This window comes from Danio rerio, chromosome 9 (assembly GCF_052040795.2).
Source record: "Danio rerio strain M-AB ecotype USA chromosome 9, GRCz13ab, whole genome shotgun sequence".
NCBI classification, from domain to species: Eukaryota; Metazoa; Chordata; class Actinopteri; order Cypriniformes; family Danionidae; genus Danio; species Danio rerio.
In genome coordinates, this window is record NC_141029.1 from 8,822,361 (window position 1) to 8,849,623 (window position 27,263).

A 27,263-nucleotide genomic window follows, 5' to 3' on the forward strand; every position below is an offset into this window, starting at 1 on the left:
TTTTTACCGTGGTATCACTGCATTTACATCTCTTTTTGAGGAATAAATATTCAAAACACTATCTACAACTATTCATTTATGAAATGTGTAATTTCTTACAGATGCCTTATGAGCGTTAAGTTGTAGTGTAGTGTGTGTGTGTGTGTGTGTGTGTGTGTGTGTGTGTGTGTGTGTGTGTGTGTGTGTGTGTGTGGTGTCTGGGACATTGCTCAGATGACAAATGAAGACATCTGTTGTCTGACTGAGCCAGGTTGTTCTCAGGAAGCTCCACAATTCATAAGCTATGAAACAGACACGAGCGGAGACCCAGAGCTTCTTAAATAATGTTACATTTTTATTGCATGTGGCTATTCAGAATCAGTACAGTTTCTAAAGCAATGCTAAATACACTAAGTTTAAATTATCATTTCTAAGTAGCATCACAATGCAAAGAATATGAAGTATTTACAATGGAAGACACAGAAAAAAAAAAAGCAACAACAAAAAAAAAACTCGCTCAGGCATTGAAATATTCAAGCTTTCCTTACTGAGAAACAGCGTTCGCATCGGAACGCTGCTGAAATTACTGTTAGGATTCAATAGCAAAAAACAGAGGAAATAAAAACACTTTTCCATTTAAAATTGGCAGAAAACTGTGTACAGCAAAAAGGTTTTTAAATATATTAACAGTATTTATACATTTGGTTCCTTTCTGTAAACTAATCTTTATAAAAACATGTAAATATTGCATATGCCGTTGGAGAATTTGTACCTATTTGTCTGAAATATCAAGTATTCAATGAATTCGCTCTTATTTTATACATCATTATCAAATATCCTTGAAGTGGCATTTCTCGTACAGTGTACATCTATTTCTTTTAACATACTGAAGATTTAGAAAAAGAAAAAATATGCCAGGCTAAAAAGTTCAGCCCTTGGCAAGTACCTTCATTAGTGCTTTAGTTGTTTGGGGGGAAACGTCATTCAAACACATACCATACATATATATTTATTAATTTACAAAAAAAAAAAGACATACGTTATAATCTTTAACTTAAAAACATCAGTTGCAATCTCTATATACACTATATACAGCTTTCTAGGCAAACGTTTTCATATACTTAAGTCAAGTTGAGCGTGTTGTGTGTGTGTTGAACTAAACAACTCTCAATCAGTCTGTTTGTGGATGTTTAGTCCGTGCCGTTTCATCTCCAGAATACTCTACATTCAAAAGTGTCTTGTGTTACAATCTAGGGAGTTTGTAAGTGCAAGACAAAGCATTGGTTCTGACGGGTCTACCCCTGTCTGACGGTATAGGGAGCAGCATTAATGGTGTCAGGCCTTCTGAGACGTCCCTGAATCATCACTCTCCACGGCTGCGGATGTAAGGCAAAGGGAAGCCTGCGTTTTTCAGAGCAGTGCATGAGAGGCGGGAAAGTCAGCAGAGGCTTTTGGGTTGTTAACTTGACAGTTCGCCCCAAAGATGAAATTTCTGTCACTCTACACTTGTTTCAGACCTACTTGAGTTTCTTTCTTCCGTTGAACCCAAAAGAGGATAAACCACAGACTTTCTTTTTCACTATTATGGATGTCAGTAGCTATATGTCGGATTAAAAACGCTTTATGGAATCAACAGAATCATTTTGAAATTGCGAGTATGAAATTTATGAGTAGGATAAACTTTTTATTCGATAATAAAAAAATGTGTATAAACTATGATGGGAACAAATTTACCGAATAAAATTTAGTAAATTAGAAGAAATAAATTAAATAATTTTTTTTTAATCTTAGTTCTTTTATTTTAATTTTGAACTAAAAATAAAAAAATCTAATTAAAATTTCATATAAAAAAGTGATTTTGCATCGCTTTCGTCACCATTTTCAAAGCGATTTGCGTTTGCGCTATTTTGTCATTGCGAATTGACTGCCAACTGAATTCTAAAAGTATGACAAGCTGACAAAGCATTGCTGCAGCTCTGATACAAGTTTTATTTGTGAAGAAACTGAAAAAGCACAACAGTGTTTGGGTGTTCTGTGTTGGTCTCAAGTAATCAGTCTACCGAAAATTGTACATTTCATACAAAGTATGAAGCTGATTCGTCAATTCTTGTCACATGACTCGCAATGCACTTACGGCATTCTGAAAAGTACATAATACAATGCAACTGGCAATCTGCTTTCATGTTGGAAGTGAGCCGCAATGGAATTAACGAATAAACCAGCGGAGCGTTAAATTGCGCAGCATCTGAAAAATTGTTTTGGCCATTCTGAAATCCCTGGGCCAAAGTTTGTCATCAAAGTAGTCTGGTAATTTTACTCCGAGTACTGTTTTTAGCGGCTGCGCTCACGCCACCAAAATTCGTTGTGCGTTCATTACGCTAAATCTTCAATGCAAGTAATTTATTATGTAAGAAGGCCCATGCTGGCTTTTTGAACTGCAGCAAGTTCCATTTTTCTTTTTCATATTTGCCTCCAATTTATGAGAAAATTTTGTGCCAAAATGTTTTATGCAATATTCAAGTTTTGCGTATGAAGGCTGATTAATACTTCTGCGTCAAGCGCTTGTATGCGTATGCACCGGTGTTCGCATAGCACTTACAACGGCTGACGCCAACATTTATTCGCACCTCTTAAAAAATGAAACCACATGTCGCAAAGACGCATAGCGCAAGCTCTGCTATTGGTCAGCTTGGTAGCTGTGACAAGTGTGGGCGGGGCTGAGAGCAACGTGAACCCATTGGAGTGAGTGTTTACATGCGTCAAGTCTTGTGAAGTAGCTCTAGATGTAAACTGTTGTTTTGTTTTTACATTATGATTAATGTTGTTGCACAACCACCTCTAAATAAGCAAGTTTTTGCTACTTGTAGATTACTGTAGCGTTCAGAAATAAAACACAACAAATTAAACATAAATACCTACTGAGGAACATAAATACCTGCTGACTAGCATTTTGGAAGTGTTATTGCAGAGCAACACAAACAGAGTGCAGAAGTATAAATGCATGACTACACACAAGGCAGGCGCCGTGGGTCATGCCGATCACTCTATGCAAATCAGTCCAATTTGCATTTTTGAATGGAAACATAGCTAGCGGCTACACAGAGGAAAGAAACTCATAAAGGTCTGCAAGCACTTGAGGGTGAGTGAGTGTACATTTTTGGGCGAACCATCCCTTTAAGGTTTAAAGACAGTGAGTTAAAGTGTGCTAGCGTGCCTAGGCTTGGCTTCTCTGACCTGAGGCACAGACATCATTCATCTAGCGGTTGGTGTGTTAATCGCGTGTGGCTTCCTTCCAAAACTGATAACTCTGGAAGCCTGCTTTGCATATGTGCGGGGATGGCCACAGGGCGGCCATCCGTTTCCGGTACCAGCTCAGATTAAATAGCATTATATTAAACATCTGCAAAATAACGTTAATAGATCTTTGAGCGTAGCGCAAGAGCTTCCAGCGCCGCAGTGCTAGACATTCAGTTAGCATGGCAAACAGTTCTCTTTGATACTCTTTGTGTTGTGAGCGTATGCAGGTCCTCCAGAAAACACTGTTTGACAGTACAGTTAGTAAGGCTTTGGATTGGTGTTTGTTTGCATTTTTTTTATTTTATTTTTTTTTACGAAAACATTCACTTGCAAAAATAAATTAATTTCTCTCTCTTTCTCTCTCTTTCCGTATATATATATATTTATATATATATATATATATATATTTGTAAGTCATAACCTGGCTCGTTCTGAGGTAGGGTATTCAAGTGACTGCTTTTTTTTCCGATTTTCGAATTGTTGCGTAAATTGAAATGCCACCTCTGTGCAGTGTTGCAACCGCCCGCGCATACATGAACGCTCACCACCAATAAATAATCGACTGTAGGTGTGCGTGCATGCATATCAGATGTTTGGTTCACAGGTTGTTTTTCAGGGGGTCGGGGACACTGGCCACTCGAAGTCCTCAAAGTAACAAAACCAGTGGAAAGACAAAGGTCCGTGACGAACACAAAAGTCGAGGGAAGAGATTGTAGTGAGTAACACATGGACAGGAAGTCCTGCCTCTGTGTCTGAGTCTTCGTTAGGCCTCGGGTCAAGTGTCTGTGCGAATGAATTCCGTGAGGTCAAAGTTCAGCCGAGGACTGAAGTTGTAGTAGCAGCAGCAGTATCGACGGCGTGGTCCATCTGTCCACACGAGCGCCTCCTTTCTTCCACTCGTCCAGATGCAAAAGAAGAAGGCTTCAATGAAGAGACTGGCTCTGTTTAGTCTGAAAAGAGAGAGAGATAGAGGCGCATTAATGTGATGCCTATAAATATCCAGACAAGAGAAACCAATAAAACACAATGTTCCCTGAGATCCGTCACACAATGTAACAGCCTTTTATGGGCATTCACTAATGTTTGGCCATTTTTCTGAAATATTATCATACTCCTCTGTGAGTGTTTTCATGTGTGTTTTTTTTTTTCTTCTTCATCCGTATTTGATTTCTACACAAGGAATGAAACTGGCTAGCAGGGGGATAAAAGGTTACAGGCTCCCCTTCGTTTTCTCCTTTACCAAGTATGGAATGTGTGCTCTTTCGCTGGGAGCAACAGAAGTGGCAGGTGCTCGGAGACAGACGAGGGAAACACTCGCTGACATTTAGCACTATGCAGCTGACGGAAAGAGCACAGGAATACAACACACACTCAACACAGTGTTAGCTGTTACGGAATGTGCATGTAAACTGTTATTTAACGTGTAATTGTTTGCATTTTTCAAATAAAAAGTATATAAATTTATTGGATTTTCTTTGGAAATCTGCTCATACACTTAATCAATGAATATCATATTTTCTTTGTGTGTGTGTGTGTGTGTGTGTGTGTGTGTCTACATGTAAAAATATATGTATTTGTAACTTGGACATGTTGATGGAGGTGCTTGAGGATTCACCAGCGCTATCTCACAGCAATTTGTAACGTTTTGATTTCGTGGCTAATTCGTATTAATTCTTATGATCTCATTCGTACAATTTAGTACGATTTGCTTATCACCCAATGATGGTTGGGTTTAGGGGTGGGGTTTGGTGCCACACCTCCTTTTTAAAATCGTACATTTACATACAACTGAACCACGAATTCGTATGAATTAGCCACTAAACTGACAAAACGTAATATAGTTAAGTTTCCTCGTGAGATAAGGCTGGATTCACACACGTTGAACTAAACGTTGAATTAAAAAAAAAAGTAATTGACAAAATTACAAATAATAGTATCCCAGCAGGCACAGGATGTCAACATGATGTCAGATTGATGTTGTACCCATACGTCGTGGATATGTTGCATTTTGTTTGGAAATGAAAATTAGGTTGACGTCAGAATCCAACGTCCAATCTTAAATCAACTAAATATCAACGTCTAATGATGTTGAAGGTTTAAGATGTTGGCTAAACGGACTTTGGTCTTTTTCCAACACAACCTAAAAACAACCAAATATGAGCATCATTTAACGTCGTTTTTGAATATTAACGTTGTCCTTAGACGCTGGGAAGATATTGAATTTTGGTCACCTGAAATCACAACCTAAATCTAACGTAACATTAATGCCTTTTTGCATTGTGTACCTGGTGGGATGCCATTTTATTTGAAAGTACATTCCTAAAGTGATGAACATTTCCTTCCCATTAACTCACACTCGAGTCAATTTAAACTTTTTTTATAGATTTTTTTATTTGTTGAACACAAAACAATGTTTTCTGAGGAACAAGTAGCCACTGATGTTTATAATAGGAGCAAAACATACTATGGAAGTCAATGGCTGCTGCTTTCCTGCATTCGTCAGACTAACTTCTTTTGTGTTCAACAGAAGAAAGAAACTCAGACAAGTTTGGAACTAGTGCAGTAAACATGAATAAACAATAGATTTAACTATCACTTTAATTTGTAGTCATATTTTGTTAAAGGTTCTGTGTAGGGCTGCACGATACTGGAAAAATCTAATGTAGCAAATTTTTCTGCTATAAATAGATGGTTTGAATAGCTCTATTTGATGGCTTTCTGAGGAGTTTAACAGTATTTGTCAACAGAAATTGAATAATCACAATGCAAAAAACAAATGCTTTTCTTACATTGTCACGTTTCTAGTCCAAATGTGTGTCTGTGTGTGTATATATATATATAGATTAGATATAGATCTAAAGTGACGACAAGACAAAAATTCTAAGAAAGATTTTTTTTTTTTCATAAATCATATAAACTCCATAAATACAGTAATTTAATACAGTTCTGTAGCTCCTGGTCAATAATGATTCAGACTGGACATCTTGAATATCTTTACGATGTGACTATTGCGGATTGTGATATTGATGCTGATTTTGAGATAATGAGCTTCAAAATTTTTGCATTCTATAAAACAAAGAGTGTGTGAAACATTTGTTTTTTAAATAAAAAGTCTTAAAATGTCAACAACTTATAAAAAAAACATGCCATAGTCTAAATAAGTTTATTTGAATTTGTACAACATGGCAACGATTTTACCTAAAACAAGTTAACTTATTTGATAGAACATAGCTGTTAATAATTAAACTACAATATCTATATCACAAAAACAAACTGTCAAATTATTACTACCGATATCTCAATCATTTGATGTGCCCAAACAAATAATTATATAATTTAAAACATCTTCTGTATATGATGCCTCCGAGTATGTTAACAGGACAATGATGCTGTAAAGATGCAAAAAAGGTCTTCTGTTTTCAAAGTATTTGTCTTTTTAGACCTCCAAAATCCCAATTTTTCTTGAAAATGTGGAGTATATATTTCTATATAGACAAAATGGCTTTAAAAAAGTCTATCGGAAAGATATGTTGTTCTTCTGGCATTAACAAAACAATTTTTAATGTGCTAATAACTGTTGACCACATAAAAATCAGCACATACAAAAAGCAAGCTGCATCCAGTAAGTGTAAACAATCTCTCACAACACATAAAAATGCCACCTTTATGTTTGAAATGTAAACATCACAGCGTCATTTGCTTCTCTCTTGCTAATGTCTGGGCTCTGTTTACAAGACGAGATCGCTATCCTGACCTTTCACCCGCTGTACTTGTTTGCGAGGTTTCATTTGCATGTAGGCCTCACACTGGGGCGGAAGTCTCTGCGAACACAAACCCTTCGTGGGCTGTTTGCTAGCGCCTCCCCCCCCTCCCCTTCCCATCGCCTCCTCCTGCTTTTCTTCCGCCTGGAACAAGAGCTGTTTTCATAGAACTAGACTCGCTCTCACACACACTTAACAAACCCTTGATTCACGGCCATCGGCTATGCGGCATGACCATAATCGCTGCCATTATCTGGACTATACCCGCACGCATTCCCGACACTTCCGCATGTGAGCCCGATATCACAACATCCACTATGACTGGGATGGAAGTTGTTCCCATGGACGTTAGTGGAATTGAGTTCTATGGGTAAAGTCAAGGCGAGAGGTCAAGCGCTTTCACGCTCGTAAAAGTGCCTCATCTTTTGATACCTCCCTCTGTGTGGTATTGCCGAAGTATTACTCTTCCAGTTAAGTGCTGACAGATCTGTTTGCTCATGGCCAAACAGTGAAGACAGAAAGAGAAAGAGATAAAGAGAGAGGAGAAAGTGTTTTCCTGTTGTTCTTACTACTACAGAGACTGTGGGAAAACACAGTGAAAAACATGTTTACAAGGCGGCGTCACCCTGAAAACCCCCTCACAGCCAAAGACCAATTAAAGAAAGACCATATCTATGATAGCAACAACTGTGCGGTTATGTGTTTTTTCCAAACACCATTTGGAAAAACCCTAAAAATAAGCAAAGTGTGGTTTGAATAGTATTTAGTAGGGCTACACAATATAGTTTCAGCATCGATATCGCAAGGTGATCATTCGCAATAGCTACATTGCAGCATGTGCAATGTTGAGTCTGGATTATAATTTATTAGTCGCATGTTTTTTTGGCATAAGTATGTTAAATGCATTTAAACATAACAAATTGTACCCTTTGTAACTTTAATAATGATTTTTTGCATTGAATTATTTGTTCAATGAAGACTACGCAGTATTATTTTGCGTGCGATTCTTCAATTACTGTACCTGAATACGGTTAGACTCCTCGGAAAACACGTTTTATTTCTCTATTGTATGTACTGTATCGTTGATCGTAGATTTTTATTTTTTTTTGTATTTTATGCGTGATTCACTCCCTTATAGAATAGATCTCAATCAATCTACAATTATTCAGCCTTTCCATATAGAAATATTCAAGTCATCTGGTGAAATTGTATTCATATTACAACATACATTGGAGAAAAACAAAATATCGCAATATTTCATATTTTCCAATATCATGCAGCCCTAGTATTTAGGCCAATTCATGTGGTGCAATGTGGACAATCACAAGATTACAGTATGTCATTTATTTTTTTTCTTCGAAATTTAACTAATCGTCAAATTGAATATGTGTGTAACTGAATTTGTTAAACGGGTTAAAGCAAGTGCTGAACCAAATGAACCAGTGTTTGGGAAAGTTACTTTTGAAAGTAATGCATTACAATATTGAGTTGTTCCCCCCAAAAGTAAGTAGTTGCATTACTTAGTTACTTTTTATGGCAAGTAATGTGTAACATTACTTTTAAGTAAATTTTGATTTATTTTTATTATCTGGTTGAGCCTTGATCTCTTTCAGAACTTTTTTTCTTTTCTTTTTTTTGTTTAACAGATGAGTTCTGCAATTAACAATGCACTGTATAACCTACACCTACACTTATCTTTGAAAAAAACATATCAAAAAATAATATTTTAGGAAAATGTTATCTGAGAACTTCCTGATATTAGAGTTATACATGCCACATATAGAGATTCTTGAAAGTTTAAAGCAATATGTCTGCTAATTTTGTACTATTTGCCTACAGTAAAATCACTGTACATTGAGACAATCTCCTTTTCTCAGATGCATTCAAAATAATGAACACATTCTCTCATTGACTGCATGATTCATTGTGACTAATTTTAATTTAGTTATTTTTTTTCTCAAATATTATTACTTATTTCCTAAAAGTAATGCGTTACTTTGCTCTTTACTTAGAAAAGCAATATTACGTAACTTGTAATGCATTACCCCCAACATTGGATCCTACTGCAAAGGGTTTGCTGGAGTCTGATGTACAAACAATAGACTCTAATGAAGCCAATTCGTTGTAGTAGATCAAGAAGTATGGGTATAGGATGATTCACAAAAAGTTGATTTTCATTTCACAAACAGATGACACTAATGAGCTGTTTCTTTTGTAGTGAATCCCGAAAACCCAACCAATATCAGTTTAGACTGTTTCACAAAAAAGAAAAAAAAAAACAACAACTCACGAGCCTTTTCTATTTAGTGAATCAAAAAATAGCATGAAAACCAACATAATTCAATTTACAAATAGAAGATTCTGGAGAACAGTTTGTTTTTATTGGTAAAAAAAAAAAAAAACAGAGAAACTATATACGCTTGACACACTCTCAGACACACACAAATAATAGACAGACAAACAAACAAACAAACATAAATGATTAAATGAATGATTAAATGAATGAATAAATAAATAATTAAATAAATAAGTAAATAAATAAATAAATGGTTAAATAAATAAATAAATAAATAAATAATAAATGATTAAATAAATAAATAAATAAATGATTAAATAAATAAATAAATAAATGAATGAATGAATGAATGAATAAATCAATAAATAAATAAATAAATAAATAAATAAATAAATTAATTAATTAATTAATTAATTAATTAATAAATATATAAATATATAAATAAATTAAAATATTTTACTTTAGTCGGTCTCTGAAACGTTTTTGGTTCATTTGAGTATTATATTGATTAAATAAACGACATAATACTTAACATTTTGGACCCTGTTGTGATTTTTTTCTCCATAAATATTTTAATAATGTTAAAAAATGACTTTTGCAGCATATTTGAACTACCTATTTAAAATGAGTTGAAAATAGGGCTGCACAATATTGGAAAAAACTGACATGCGCTATTTTATCTTTCTATGAAATATACTGCGATAATGAACACATAATTTAACCAGATTAAATAAAAAGGTCTATTTGGAAAGAATTTATAGTTTTTGATACATTCTAATTATTTTGTAAGGGAGTGGATCTACATAAAATATAATAAATACAGTAGAGTAACCGTACTGTACAAAACAAATATACAGTGCTTTATGATTGTCTAGAAGTCTATCAATATTCAGATACACACATTTAATAATCCAATGTGAAAAAAACACCATAAATCCTCATGACAAAATAAATGATAAAAACACACAGAAATGATGAATGAATTGGAAACTTTATGGGTATGAGTGTTTCAAATCATGAGTGTTTTCAAATGTGTTTTCCTGGTCAGGAACATTCAGCTAGACATTCAGATCCTATGATGTGACTATTGCAAATGCACCCATTGCAGTATTGATGCTGAAACGATATATTGCACAGCTCTAGTTGAAACAACACATTTCTTAAGGTTTGTTGGGACAACTTAATTTTTTCATGTTCAATCCACTTAAATTTGTAAATAAATTATGCTAACTAAATCGATTTGTGTTGCGACAACATGAAGTAATTGTATGACCTAATGGAGGTCATGCGAATCCATGGGTTCATCCCACCATGAACTGAAAAATGACATTACAGTAAATGACCTGACCTACTTTGCCCAGAGCATCAGAGACATCACCTCAAAAAAACAAAGACGCTATACTGCCTCATCAAACATGAGCGGATAACTTGGTGTGAACTTGAGCTTGGCTACTCGTACCCCAGACCTCTTAGAGCCCCATGTCGGGTGGTCTTCTTCCGTCATGTGTATTAATAGCCTCAAAACAGACAGAGATCTCTTTCCCCCTCTCACTGATTCTCACATTCACACTGATGCCATAGAGTCATGTGAGTGTGTGTGTGTGGGGAGGTCAGAGAGACAGCTTGAATTTCACAGAGCTAATTAAGCAAGAGGAAGCTTGGCTATTCCATGGATGTCCCATTCCGATCCGGAAAGGCAGAAAAAAAAAAAAAAAAAAAAAAGGGCCAATGAACGAGAGGGGGGGAAAAGAGCAATGAGGTCATGGGACAAGCACTCAACAGAGACAGAGAGATAGAAAGAGGGAGAGAGAGAGAGAGAGATGAATGAGCAGAGGGAGGATCTGTATATATATTTTATCTGTCTTTTCTTCAAAAGCTGATCCAGATAGAGTTTATTCAGCGTGTCCTGCTCTGCTACACATTAAAGTGCAACACATAAAATTATGGTATGCCAAGACAGCGTGTCTTTGTTTTCTGCAGACTACAGATGAGAATGTGAACACATATATAAGCATCAGCTGGTTGTTATTATTATTTAAAAAAAAAAAACATAACCTGAGAGCTGAATATTAAGCTTTCTGTTGATGTTTGGTTTGTTAGGAAAGGACAAGATTTGGGCTGAGATATGACTATTTGAAAATCTGAAATCTGAGGGTTAAAATAAAAGAAAATATTGAGAAAATCGCCTTATAAGTTGTCCAAATTAAGTTCTGAGTATTAAAAAATTAAGTTTAAGTTTGTTTTTTAGGAAATGTACTAAATATCTTCCATGAAACATGATATTTATGTAATATTCGTTTAGTTTTAAGCACATCTACAATTTTGACCCAATCTCTGTAGGCAAAATATTTGTAACAATACACAGTTGACGTCAGAATTATTAGCCACCCTGAATTATTAGCCACCCTGTATTTTTTTTTTTTTTTTGCCCAATTTCTGTTTAACGGACACATTTCTAAACATAATAGTTATCTCTAATATTACGTTAATAGCTCATCTCTAATAGTTGATTTATTTGATCTTTGCTATGATGTCAGTAAATAGTGTTTTACTAAAGTTTTCAAGACACTTCTATATAGCTTAAAGTGACATTTAAAGGGTTAACTAGGTTAATTAGGTTAACTAGGCAGGTTAGGGTAATTAGGCAGGTTATTGTATAACGATTGACTGTTCTGTAGACAGTCAGGGGAAAAAAAATAGCTTAAAGGAGCTAATAATTTTGACCTTAAAATGGAGTTTAAAAAACTAAAAACGGATTTTATTCTAGCCGAATTTCTTCAGAAGAAAAAATATTATCAGACATGCTGTGAAAATTTCCTTGATCTGTTAAACATAATTTGAGAAACATTTAAAAAAGAAAAATAAATTCAAAGGTGGGGGTTAATAATTCTGACTTCAACTGTATATAGACAATTTTGAGGGATGTAAACAATTTTTTTTGTTGTTAAAAGGGATGTAAACACATTTATTTCTATAGCTACTAAGAACCCAAAAAGCAGCACATACTAATAAACAATGTTATGATAGCTATTTACATTAGGTTATGATTGAATTGCCTCTTGTTACAGTTATGAAATAGTTTGATAACAAACAGGAAATAAAGAGATCCAATGCAAAAACCTCTAAGTGCCATCTGAATGTTCCTTCTAAAGTTTGCATTTTCATCCTATAAGTCGAGTTATTTCCTTTTTATGTCAATTAATGTTATTTTCATGCTAGTATACAGTCTTATACTATTATTATTTTATTAATATTATTTTTAGCAAATTTTTTAGTTTTTGTTGTTCATTTTGTGTGCTTTTTGTAATTTTATTATTATTATTATTATTATTATTATTATATTATTTCTTTACTAACACTTTAGTAGTACTTCAAATGTTGTAAATTTACATTTTGTTAATATTTTTATATTAATTAGTTTAACGTAAGTGGTTTATTCTGCTGTTGCTTGATTAACCCTTGATGAAATGAAAATGAATGAATGAGTTTACTGTTGAATGCATACATTTTATTAATGTAACACTATTAATTTTTTTATTATAAATACTTAAAATAATATAAAATAATATTTTTTTAATTAACATATATTTGTAAATAATTAATAATACATAAAATAGTTGAAAAATAATAAATATTTTTAAATTAATTAATAATAATTTTTAAACATATGAATGACAACAATAGCTCAATTCATAAACAAATAACCCATTATGACAAAATTCCTCACTATATAACCTGACATAACTGTTTTAACTTAGAATATGTGGCTTTAAATTAAGCAAAAACAATGCTCACGTCAACTATAAATATAAATATTTTTAAAAAATAAATCAATAAACACAGCTTTTGACAGCTCTTAAAAGTAATCTAAAAGCTAATTGTGGTTATTCCCAGTCAAATATCAGTAGGAGCAGATGGAGACCAGCAGTGTGAGCTCGTGTTGGACCCTCTGACCCCAAATCCCCTCCCCCATCTACCTCTCTCTCCCTCAGGTTTTGTCTCTCAGACTGATCCCTCAGCCCATAAAAGTCTTAACATCAATGTAGCCGAGTGCAACATATCGCTTCCTAAACATATATACGGTTATAAAGCTGTTTCCTGTTGGAAATGTTCAGGTATTTGAAGCAGCTGTAATCCGGACTCTGCTGTACCATCATAAGTCAACAGCCTGTGAACTCACTGCCCCCCTCCCCCCTCTCATCCTTTCAAAAAAAATGCCCCCTGTGCACACGCACATTTGTCCTGCTACTCATTTTTTATTTATTTCACACAGGTTAAATTTAGCCCCCCTGCAGCCGGGCCAGAAAGAGTCTGGCGTTCTCACACACACACACACATAAAAACACACAACTGTTTTCTCATATGCATACACATGCAAACACACACGTATTTACAGTACGAAGAAAAGCAGCTGAGTGACTGACTGCACTGTAAACATGCGCTAGTGTTACTAATTTATTTATCTACGCTAGTCTCGTATATCATAGTAGAGGGTATCAGTTTTAACCCGAGGGGCAGAAATAACAATGTTTCCGTTCATTTTCTGTAGGATATTCCGATGTCACTCCCTTTAGCGATATTCATGCTGACAGTGATTTGTAGCAGTTGAGTTTGAGCAAGCAGGAATTATTTCAACAATTTCACCATTGATAATTTTCATACTATATAAAGCATTGCAATAAATTTGGACTACCGTAAACATACTTGCTAATATTTTTGCTAATATATTAACCATAGCTTCACAAAACAGCTTGGAATTTTATTTATTTCTTTTTTAAGAGACTTAATAAATTAAATTAATCACTGGAGCAGCTACTGAAAAAAATACAATATATTTAGACTACTGTAAAAATAGTTGCTAAAATGTAGTCTTGACAGATGGTCAGTAAACCTAAATTGTCCAAATGAGCCCTGTGGTTCACTATAGATTCACAAATAAAGGGATTTTTTTTTTAAAGAGTTTCTTTAATACATTAAATGAATCATTGGAGCAGCTATTAATTTCACATTGAAGCATATTAGTCTAAACTCAGTCATTATAAGAGAAAATGTAAGTCAGTAAAAAAAAAAGGACAAATTAAAAGCTGCACAAATTAATAATTGAACAAAGTTACATTTTTTTATTATTTTTCCAGTACTTTTTTGGTTTTAGTATTCAAGTAGGGACCTACACACACACAAAAAAAACAAACAAACTACAATGTAGTCGTAATTATGTATACCATCTAAAAGTTTAAAATTTAGGAATGGGTTGCGATATTTTGTCTTTTATTGTTTGATTAATAGTTACCTCTACTTTAAGAGCTAATGCATAATTCTAATATAAATATAATTTCACTCTGCGCTGTTTACATTTAATTACTGCTTACTAATGATTAAACTGACAACTGAGGATTAAAACATAATTTTGTGTTTAGATGCAATCTCATTAGATCAATTATTATCCATTACACCCCCATAAATCAATCAATCAATCAATCAATCAATCAATCAATCAATCAATCAATCAATCAAAATGAATAAAATAAAATATAATTAAAATATAATTAAATAATTAGTAAATAAAATAAATAAAACAGAATAACAAATAAATGAATTAAAAAATAGTAATAAATGAATAAATAAATAAATAAATAAATAAAATAGAAAATAACTAGAAAATCAATTTTAAAAATAAAACAGATAAGATATAAAAAATAATAGAAAATGAATAGCATTAAATATTTGGTAAATAAAATAAATAAATAGAATAAAATAAATAGTAAAAAAATAAATAAAACTGAATAAAATAAATAGAATAAAAATAAATAAAATACAATGTAAATAAATAAATAGAAAATAAAATAGAAAATATATTTGAAAAATAAAATAAAATATAAATGGAATAAAAACAAATAGAATAAGATAATTAGTTTATACAAGTAATTCATTCATTCATTTATTATAAAATAATTAATAAATAAAATAAAATAATAAATAAATAGAATAAAATCTATAGTAAATCAAATAAAATATTGAAAAAATGTTAAAAAAATAATCAAATAAATAGTAAATAAAATAAATAAAACAGAAAAATAAATAAATAATCAAATAAATAAATAGAAAGTAAAATAAATACATAAATAAATAAATAGGATAATCACTAAATAATAAATAAGGATAAATCACTATTTGAAAGCACTTTTAACAGCTATTGTATCAATGAAGGATGTTTACACAGCTTTTGGCTCAATAGCAAATGGTACCCTAACTTTACAATGACAGACAGTCTGGACATCATTAGCAATGGGAAGAGAGGCTGAGAGATGTCTGGGCGAAAGGTTATACTGTATGCGTGGTGTGATGATCTTCATGTGCAAATGTCATGGTCTAATCTCATAACACTAGAGCCAACTAAGCCAACAGAGCTCAGCAGTCATATGGAAATAAACGTCAGTCCATGAATAAGAAAATGTGTGCATAAGAGTGTGTGAGCTCAGCAGATCCCACAGTCTTCCCGTGTTTAACAAATCAAAAAAAAAAAAAAAAAAGCTGCAGCAAAGGAGCCTTTTAAATTCATTTGATGACTTTAAAGTATCGCATATTCTGCTCCCCCTGCCACACATGCATTCAGATCACTTAGCTCAGCAGGAGAGAAAAGGAGCATTCATTCAGAATCAGGCCACATGCCATGCAATTATTCCCACACACGGCACGTGCTCTTAAAGAGCGTCTTATGCAAATTTCAGATGATGTTTTCGAGCCACATCCCACTCTTTCATTGCCACATGTTAAAAACACACATACACACACACACACACACACACACACACAAACACATAAAAGTTAGATGTTTTATAAATACACTTGAAATCAGAATTATTAAACCCCTTTGATTTTTTTTTCTTTTTCAAATATTTTGTAAATTATGCTTAATAGGGCAAGGAAATTTTCACATTATGTCTGATATTATTTTTTCTTCTGAAGATTTTCTTCTGGCTAATTTGTTTTATTTTGGCTGGAATAAAGGTATAGTTTATAAATCAGTTATTAGAACTGAACTACTAACTATTATGTTTAGAAATTTGTTGAAAAAAATCAGTTCTCTCTTAAACGAAAATTGGGGAAAAAATAAACAGGGGGGCTAATAATTCTGACTTGTATGATGTTAACATATGATGCAAAGTTAAGTACAGTTTAAGACTTTACACTGAAATAATCTAGAGTAATAAAAAACTGTTTGTATGTGTGGGAAAAAAGAAAAAGAAAAATATGAGCAAATGACAATAATTGAATGTTTAAAATATTTTTGGGCCAAACTGATGTTGTCGCTGTGATTTTTAAATAACAATTGAATAAAATAGAAAATAAATAGAAAAAAATAGTAAATTAAATAATAAAAAAATAAAAAAAATAAATAAACACATAAAATTATAAATACAATAAACAATAAATTGAATAAAATATTTAGTAACTAAAATTGATTAATTAATAATTAAAAAAATAAAGAAATTTAAATAATTAGTAAATAAAATAAATAAATATAAGAAAATAAATAGTAAATAAAATAAAATAATAAAAAAGTAGTAGTAAAATAAATAGTAAATAAAATAAATAAAACTGAATCAAAATAAAATAAATAAAACATAAATTAATGAATAAATAAATAAAATAGAAAATAAATATAAAGTAAATAAAATAAGAAAATGAATAAATAAATAATATTGAAAAATATATAGTCAAATATTATTTACTGTCATCACAGCAAATATAAAATAAATCAGTTATTAGAAATAAGTTACTAAAACTATTATGTTAAGAAATGTGTTGAAAAATATTCTCTCTGTTAAACAAAAATTGGGAAAAAATTTAAACAGGGGGCTAATAATTCAAGAGGTTTAATAATTCTGACTTTTTAAATAACATTTGACATCATAGTAATTCTCAAAAAAGTAAAAAATCCAATAATTTATAATTGTATAAATGACTATAGATGTTAAAATATTGTCTTATTTAAATTTAGAACAAAAGACAACAAAAAAAAACATGAATTGGCAATATTATTTACTGTATCTCAGGTTTATATTTAATTTTGCATGAATAATTATATAGTTACAGAAAAAAAAATATTAAATATAAACTTTAAAGAGAAAAAAAAAAAATATATATATATATATATATGTATATATATATATATATATATATATATATATATATATATATATATATATATATATATATATATATATATATAATTTAGTTTAAATGTTGTAGGTTGTAATTTAATTGTATTATCTTTCTCTAAATATGTTTGGTAAAAAAAAATATATATATTTTAATATATTATATATTTATAAAAAATATTTATAAAAAATTATATATATATATATATATATATATATATATATATATATATATATATATATATATATATATATATATATATATATATATATATATATATATATATATATATATACATATATTATACATATATTATACATTTTCATATGTGTGTGTGTGTGTGTGTGTGTGTGTGTAATTGTCATATGCTGTTTAATTAAAGCTAAATTCCTTGTTTTAATCCACTGAAATATTACCTAGACATGGCAAACATTGTGGAATTTACCTGTGTGTGGTGTGTGGTTGTGTGTGTGTCATTTACTTGGTCACCAAACAAAGCTGCTCAACAATGTCTAATCTGTGGCAGCGTGTAATCCGCCTTATCTGTGCAGCTAAAAGTGGGAAGCAGTAAGATCGTGTAACAGAACATCTTGGATCAGTTTAACACTATAAAATCTGCGACAATAACAGGTACTTACAAAGTCAACAACAACAAGACTAAGAGGTGAACAAGGATATAAAGAGAGAGAGAGAGAAAGAGAGAGAGAGAGAGAGAGAGAGAGAGAGGCGACGATTGAGTTATGATCAGTGATAGACATAGAAAGGAATAAACAAAAGTGACTAATAGAATATTAAAGCTGCAAGCAGCATTGAAAGGGACCCCGCACCCGGGCTCACCACTGCTCATTGGCCTTAGGATGACAGAGAACAGTGGACAATAATAATTGTTAATGATAACAAAAATATTAATAAATATAAAAAAACCTTAGAAATTCAGAAAGAGATGACGGAAGAGAGAATAGCAAACTAGGATTCCATGGAATAGGTGTGTGTTGTGATGGGGGATGGTCGCTTGAGTCTTTTTTCTACAAATAAAAGGCAAATTAATAGACACAATCTCGCTTTCACTGCTGTACTTATCAATTAAATCAAGTCTATCAAAAGACAGGGAAGGGGCGGTACTCGAGGCTCCAAACAAAAGATAGATTTCACTTTTATTTCCAGCTTTTGCCAACTGTTTACACTGGTTATCTGACTGTATCTCCCTATATCTCTCTAGGCTGTTGTGTGGGGCAGCAGATGGCCGCTAATCATTAGTGTATTGTCAGGGCTCTGATGGGCCCGATAACCACTGTGCACTGCTTGGAATGGCAGGTGCACGACCCTGGCCTCGACCATCTGCTAGCCCGGCCCCTCACACAGACTGTTCTCTTGGGGGGGGGGAGCTCCTTGCAGAAACACACTGCTCTCTGAGATGAGTTCTTGGGATGTCCTAATAGTAAATTTTTAATAAGACAGTGTTTGCTCTCCTCTCTAGAGCTATTATGAAGGAAGAAATGGAAAGAATCCAATCCAAGGAAATAAAAGGCAGCCGAAAGCTTCAATGCCAATGGCGCTCTTTATGCTTTCGAGTGTACCTCTATAGCCCTCTAAATCCAAGGCCAGGTCAGAGGTGATCGGGTTGATTTACAACACACTGGCAACGTATTTTAGTGACTCTGTAAGGACGCAGATGTGAAAAACACCGAGATAAATAACTAATCAGTCCAAACATGATGACGCACCATCATAAACCTGAGTCAAACATCCGGCACGCTATGTAAATATGTAGTCGTGTTTGTCAAAGTATGTGCCTGCTCCCCATTCACAAATGTACCATTCAAATCAGTGAGTAAAAGTGACGAAAGGAGGGAAGGAGTGGAATGTGGCATTACAGAAGCTGGAGTAGTAAACAGAGCGCAGCCTATCCGTGCGCTCATCTCTGCTCAGTGGGTCTCATACTGGCGCAGGTTCCTATCAGGAAGACTATCAGACTGTTCAACACAAATAAGAGCTCTGTGTTCTGTCTCTGTGGCTCATCTTTTGTTTTGCTGGAATGTTGTCAGCGACCAATCACAGAGCCGGGTGGCTGTGTGTGACGATGTTTGTGTGAGGGTTTTTTTTTTTTTTTGGTGGTCTCCTCCCACTGTTCTAGAACTTCCGTGGCCTGAGGCTATGTCTTTTTGCTTCGTCCACTTGTGGAGGTAAACAGAGAACTGCAGAAACACCTGCTCAGCCAGCACAAACACTCTCTCACACACACCCTAGAGAACATAATTGAGTTTCTGATGTTGACTATTTGCCTTGTGTAGTGAGTGTGTGTGTTGTTTTGATAGGCTTCTTTTTCTATCCTCTTGAAGTGTCATTCAAAAGATAATAATTTGCTGTCTTCCGAGTGCAATCCTTCACCTTGACTTTTTGTCAGTGTAAGAGTCTCCCTAGGGTGTATTATACTCGTTTTGACACTTATGTGCATTCTAAAAGCTTTCTCACGTACTCAAAGGCACGGTTGCCAACAACATCTCCTATTCCAGCAAGCATTTTTTTATTTTTAAAAGATGTCTAATAGATGTCTAATAGACATATAAACATAGTCGTCTTGACTAAATCAAGGCTAAATTTAGGCTGTCAGTGACAGCAAATCTAATAGACGTCTAAGAATAGACCAAAACTAAACTAGTCATCAAACAAACATGAATGAATGACTAGACATAAGAAGTCTGTCTAATTTGTCTATTTAAGGACTAGTCTGGTTTTGAACTACTCTTAGATGTCTATTCGAATTTCAGCCCAAGTTTTAAGCAAACACTTAGATGTCTATTCGACGTCTATTAAACACAAAATTGTTTGCTATTATCGTACCACGCATTTCTGCATGTAACTTCCACGTGAGTCAATCAGCCCACATGTTTATCTTCGAGTTGCACAAACAACTTTGTTTTTTAAGTCATACTGATAAACTAAAGGTGGGTTGTTCCTTGAGTGGAACCTGGCAGGTTGGAAAAACAAGCCGGCGTTAACCTCACTGAACGACCTTTGCACACGTTCTGCATTCCAGCCCTTGAAACCCTCGACCTGAAAACTGATAAACAACTGACTCACTTGTTTTGATCTGGGCTACTGTTCACTCAAGTACGATACAAATGACTAATTCTGATCCAGAGAATGAGTCAAATATGATGTAAATATCGGGAACGTTCCCTTATTCTCAGCTGAATAATTGACGACGTCTCTCTTTCACGTTTACATCCTCCCAAACTGACCACATCCAAACACTCCTGCAAACAAAAGTGTTCGCTTTAAGGAATAAGCAGCTGTAGTGCAAAGGATTAAAAACCTGAGCTGTTTTCATCCCAAATGCTCCTGCAGGCACGAATGAAGTGATCGGTCTCAGAATAAAAACTGCGCCACAGCTTTTAAAGAGGCTTTTCCATCATTCTGACACTCAAGTTGCTCAATTAGCTCTCTCACATAAAAGGGGAATCTGTCATGTGCCACATTCATCTAGTGCACGCGTAAGGTGCGGTTGTATTTTTAGCAAAAACAAACTGTCGTGTCATTTTGTAGGGAATTCACACAGCTAAATCGTCATTCTACAAAAGCACTGCATTTGTGAAATTAAATATGAATTGAACGACTATAAATATGAACTAATAAGGAAAAAAAAACGAACAAGAAGCTTACCTTTTACTGTTGTTGCCGTGTCCTTGAACCCAAGGCTGGCATACGGACTAGTGTGTATTCCATTGATGCCCTCTTTACAGCAGCTAGCAGCTTTGAACCGGACAAGGGAATCACAGCTGGCAAGTCCTCCATCCATCAAGTTTAAGGCAATGTAGTTAAGTCCATTCTGAAAGCCAGCTGATGTCTCCCTGCACATGGGACTGTTGTACTCTTCATCCGATCCTTCGCCGTTTCTCACCGAAACAGACACGTTCTCCACAGAGGCCGAACCGTGCCGCCTGGTGTCATGTGCAAAGGAGGGAAACACTGGTGTTACAGTGGTGGTTGAGGAGAAAGTCTCTGAACTGTGCCGCCTGCGTCCCTGGGGGTCAGCACGAATCACCTTGGCACCTCGATCAGGGTCCACCAAGGCCAGAGGTGCTGCATGCAGCAGAAATGCCTCCACAGCAGGCGCTCCAGCATTTTCGTCCACAGTCAGCCTCTGCAAGCAGGAGGATGGGCTGATGGTCTGCCCACCTTCTGAGGGCTGAGGCGGCGGAGAGGAAGCAGACACGCCAAACGTCATCTCTGTGTAATCGTCTTTTGCTTTATCAACTGGGCCCGCTGGTGCCAACTGTGCCTTGCGCTGGTACCTCTCATCTTCCTCCTCTTCCTCAGTGTGGGTGGGACATGACGTGCATTCTGGAAGGGGCTCCAAGCGATCAGATGGGGCGGCATTTCCAGATTTGGGTGACTGTGAACTCACATTAAGGTTCATGTAATCAGAGAGGGGGGACGTCCTCTGATCGGCGAACGATCCCAGGGATGAGGCTGGGCTCTCGAAGGAAGCAGTAGAAGGCGGGGTGCAACTTTCAGCGACATGTCCAAAGTCTATGTTTATGTACTCCCCAGGGCTTTTTGGCTCAGATGGATTGGGATGCTCGTTCATACTGGGTAATGTCCTTAGAGTGTCAAGAGAGAGGCGGGTGGGCCGGCTGATCCTGTGCCGGAGAATGAGGTTGTCTGTGCGGCTTTGTCTTAGAGGAGATGGGGCAGGGGGGGATGCTGTTTTTACTGACTCCTCTATAATCTTGTGACTCTGAGGGTTCATGACAACATACTGATCATTGTCCGCATCCTTTTGCATCTGCTGGGGCTTATGACAGCGGGGCAAAGAGTTAAATGAGTGAAGTTGTCTGAGACGGGGAGACTCAGGGCTCAGGTAGTAGTCTGGTGGTGTGACTGAATCTACAGGAGACATGTTGAGGTACTCGCCATTTGTCATTTTCCCATCTGAGCTGTCAATTGAGAACTTAGAGCCGCACAGCATCCTCATGTAGCCACTGTCCTCCAAAGAACAGCTGCTGGGAGAGCTAGTTCTGTACCCATTAGCTATAGTCAGGGGATGAGTCCTGGGGTTGATTATCTGCTTTGGAGCTGAAACGCACATTGAGCTCATTGGCATATAGTTGTCAGCCTTCCCCCCTTGCGGAGCCACACCTGGTGTCATTGGCATGTAGCCATCATCACCTATATTACCACTGGAACTTTTCAGTAATGATCCAATTTCAATGTCCCCGTAATCCTCAGGGTATGTGACCTTTGGAGATGCAGTGTGAGAGCTGCGCCCCGAATGGCCTGCAGTTGTGTACGTGGCTCTCATCAGTGTGTACTCATCCAGTGAGGCTGAGGACACTTGTGATGGCACCCTCTTCTGGTAAGGCATGGTGAGGGAGTGCGTCCTTTTCCTGTAGGCTTTCTCCAGGTCTCCTAAGATCTCCTCACCTGCTGCCCGGATGCCTCGCTGGCCAAAGCTGCTTGGTCTCTCCATGATCATGTATCCGTACAGGTCACTGCCCTCCTGTGAGGGGGGTGTGTCGGCAAGTGACTCAGGTGTGTTGCTTCGGTTTGCTGCTAAAAGGTGTCTTACATCACCCGGACTGGAGCCACACTCATCACAGGAGATGAAGCCCGCATCACTGGGGGAGCCTGATATAGAGGCTGTGCAGCTGGATGGGCGAGGACCGCTCTCTATATTACTGCTGCAGGATAGGCTGACCGGGCTGGCAGCTGAGAGAGGGGAGTGAGACACGGGCATGCTCATGGATTTGCTATGCTGCAAGGATGAAGACTCAAATGTTCTGCATGGGCGAGCTGTCACTGTGTTGGAGCGGCTCAAATGCGTCCTGTTCACGCCTGGGCTGATGGGGCTGCCTAAAGTGCCGTCGCCCTCGCTCGCTGTGCGGATCCTGCAGGACGTCAGTTTCGTCACGGGAGACGTGGCTGCCATGCTGTCAGTGCGCGAGCGGCGCGGCAGCCCGGTCTGACTCGGCGGAAGGTTGTTAAAGTGCCGCCTTGTGGGCACAGAGATGGGGTTCGTACCTGAGGACTGGCTTTTGCTGCGCGGTCGGAACTCTGACATCTCTTTCATAGCTTTCATCGCCTCCAGAATGGTCTCGTGAATGTTTTGCGCCACCACCGAGTCGTCCGCCTGCATCCATAATTCGCCGGGTCCGATGGACGCGGAGCGGCCCACCTCGATGAAGAAGAAACTGTCCGAGTGTCCGCATCTGCGGATGTTCATCAGCTGTAAAATCACCGATGCGTTCTCGGTGTTAAGTTTGACGAAGCTGATGGTCCGGCTGGATAAACACAGCCTGTAAACGCCTGTTAAGTTCCTGCTCTGTCCGAGTCCTTTAGATTTCAAATTGACCTGCCAAACCTCCTTGTAAGCAGCGGTGACGGGCGTTATCACGCCGTAGTTCGCCTCATCAAAGCCGACGAGGGATGACGCCGAATTAGACGCGGAGCCGTCGCTCACTTTCCCCTCGTTCATTAAATCCGTTAAGACCGTGAACCAGTCCTCTTGCTCCTGCTCGTTCTCGGTAGCCACGGCAAAATACTCGTCCTTCGTGTAAAGGGCGATCAGGTGTTTGTGTTTGGCATCGGCTCTCTTGTTGATGTTCAGGCACGAGTCCAAAGGTATAACCCGTTTAGCAGCCGACTTGTTTTTCCATTTCTTCTCGCTCTCGTAATACTCCAGCCGGGCGCGAGAGCCATCGCTCGGCTCCCTCAGCACGAAAAAGCGCTTGTGTCCGTGCTTCTGTTTCCTCAGATAGCCGCATTTCTTAACGTGGTTGTTGTTCTTCACGGTCATATCTGAAATCAGCTGTCCTCCCGTCGGCGGCGGACTCGCCATTCTCATATGCTGTGAAGAAAAACTCTCACTTTTCCTCCTCAACTTGTGCTGTCAGTCAGTTATAATCCTGTCAGATTCTCTTCTGTACCCGGCACGGAGTGCGCGTTCGCTGCGTGGAGCGGTTTAACAGTAAATAACACATATCGCTAAGTGACTGGAGTGAAGAGGAAAAACAACATGTGACGTCCTACACATCCAGCTTTGGTTACAAAAAAAATAGAAAGAAAAAAATACGCACACACACAGAAACTAGGCGGTGCAACCTTCGGGGGAAGGCGTACCTGCGAATCCTCCCCCTTTAACAGCTCATTGGGCTCATTGGTCCAAGTATGAAAGGCATCACCACGCACCAATCAGCTTCTACTCCTGTTCGCAGCCCCGCCCCCGCTGGAACATCCCAAGGTGTCGGAGAGTTGTCAGAGGATTGCTGCGCACGGAGCGAGCAGGTCGCAGAGAGGCTCTCTTATTTATACAGCACGTTCGACATCTCATACACGGAATAAAATGGCTTTGAATAGCATATCCAGATATTCTTTGGTTCTTTAGTGAACAACAGGGTGGTTAATTCAACCAGTAAGTACTGACTAAATGGGGAGCAATGCGTTTGTAATCCGATACAGTGTGTCTAGTGTTAGTTTTGCTTATTAATTTGCACAATAAATGTTTGATACGCTATTAGATGTGCTTAAGTCCTGTAGGTTGTGCATTATAGCACAGTATTGGGGATGTGTATGCATAAACTCAAATAGCAAATTTCATTCTTCAGCCTAAAACCACGATTTCGCTATCATATTACTATTGGCAGGCTATTATTCTGTACATTTTATTATAAGGACATCGACCCAGATCACGTCAGTAATAGCATCATCTCTTCTCTGACGCATCATTTAATGCATATGCATTGCGCGTGACCCTAGTCTTCCCGTAAAGCTCAGTACATTATTGCTTGATCTTGTTATATTGCCGCATTCAGTTCAAGACAAATCATTTAACCACGAGCATATAAAAAAACTAAAAGTTTGCGGAGCATCCTCGTTATGTAACGCAACCGGTGCTCTAGCCTATATTTACGGAGTCTGGATGTGTCTTGTGTAACACGACTGCCTCTAGTGTTCTAGAATATATGCGCGCGCGTGAGTGTGTGTGTGTTTGCCTTCCACTAGAAGATTCTTTCCGGTCACTGCCTTTTCCTCACACTCATCCTTCACAGTGTAATAAGCAGTGCAAACCTACACACGCAACAAAACAAAACGCTCCCAACAAAATGAATGGAGCTGTAAACTCTGCACGTGTACGACAGTTACATTTTACCATCGCGTAGTATGAAGTACATGAGCGTACATCACCCCATATCACATTTACAGTCTAAAAAAATAAATAAATAAAAAATAAATTTAAACCCAGAATAGAAGAATATGAGGAAAACTGTGTCAGTTCATGTGCAAAACGCAGAGGATCAGTTTTGCTCTAGTTCTCGGTGGGTATCAGTGATGACGCTGCGATGCGGGTCTGCTGAGGATTGAGTACGTCAGTGACTGGATATGTACGCAGATAGAGATGCTTGCACTCCTCTCTGATGAACTGAAGTTACTGTCTAGTTGTGCGTTACCCAATAAGAGCACACTTTCGGGATAAGATGCCTCTTCTGATTGAGGGAGAAAATACAGCAGCTGACGCATGCAGAACGAGATCTGTTTTTCAATTCACCCAGAAATTTCTGTTGTGCAGTAACCTATATATGTTATAAATTCTGTTCAATGTATGTTATATAGCTACATTTTCTGTTATAGAAAAGTATTATAGGTAATACTTTGAAAATTAATTTATCTGTGTAAAACATCACTTGGGAAATATTTGAAAAAGGAGGAAAAAATACAAGAGGGCTAATGGTTTTTACAACACTGTAAAACCAAATAAGTTAACTCAAACCATTTGAGGAAACAGATTGCAACAAACCATTTAAGTTCAAAAAAACAATTGAGGACTCTAAAACCCAAATAAGTTAAGGCAACTCAAACAGTTTAAGGAAACCGATTGCTACAAACAATTTGAGTTAAAAACTAATCCATATGAGTACTGTGAATTTACTCAATTTAAGTTGAAGTAATGAGGTAATTAACTAACTCATTACCTTCAAAACTGAGTTCAAAACTTCAAATGATAAGATTGAATTTTCAATAAATTTTGAGCTAACTCATTTCATTTGATAAAGTTAATTGTTGGGTTTTACACAGACCCATAGCCAGGGGGGTTCAGGTGGTTCGGAAGACCCACTCCTCACTGACAACAGTCCAGAATTTGTCCTATTTTAACTGCTATGCCATCATAAATAGTAGAAATCCCATTTAAAAAAGCTTTAAGACCAAGTGGAATCCAGATGTGACTTCAGTTAATCAGTTTTGGCCAATGCAAACAATTCTTTTTCATGAGCCCAACATCCAGCTGTGCAAGAAAACATCCGACATAAGTGAAGTCATATTTCGCTACTGTATTGTTTTGAATAGAGAAAACACTTGACTAAGCACTTTTATTCGATAAAGCTTGGATTTTATTCTTGAAAGAAAACATGACCAATAAAAACGTGTTTTACAAGAGAGGCTAGTAAAATTGTGAAGCTTTAAATTATTATTATTATTATTAGAAGTAGTAGTAGTAGTAGTAGTAGTAGTATTGTTCATTTTCTTTTTGGCTTACTCTTTTTATTAATCTGTTATCTGTGGTAACCATAGCGGAATGAACAGCCAATTTATCCAGCATATGCTTTACGCAGGGCATATCCTTCCAGCTGCAACCCATCACTGGGAAACATCTATACACACTCATTTACTTGCATACTATAGGGACAATTTAGCTTACCCAATTCACCTATTGTCTTTGGACTGTGGGGGAAACCGGAGCACAATGAGGAAGACTACGCGATCACGGG

General features: G+C 36.3%; 1 protein-coding gene across 1 annotated transcript; it reads right to left on the bottom strand.

Annotated features, from left to right (window-relative positions):
* Window positions 1–313: 313 nt before the first annotated feature.
* On the bottom strand, window positions 314–24,546 carry irs2b (insulin receptor substrate 2b). The gene is made up of 2 exons (XM_087267482.1): window positions 21,160–24,546; window positions 314–4,226 (listed from the first exon to the last, which is right to left on the bottom strand). The coding sequence occupies exons 1-2, from the start codon at window positions 24,341–24,343 to the stop codon at window positions 4,222–4,224; spliced, it is 3,189 nt and encodes a 1,062-aa protein (XP_087123608.1). The 5' UTR covers window positions 24,344–24,546; the 3' UTR covers window positions 314–4,221.
* Window positions 24,547–27,263: the final 2,717 nt, after the last annotated feature.

Excerpts from the sequence above, each read along its gene's own strand:
- irs2b (XM_087267482.1), bottom strand. The coding sequence starts at position 24,343 with ATGAGAATGGCGAGTCCGCCGCCGACGGGAGGACAGCTGATTTCAGAT.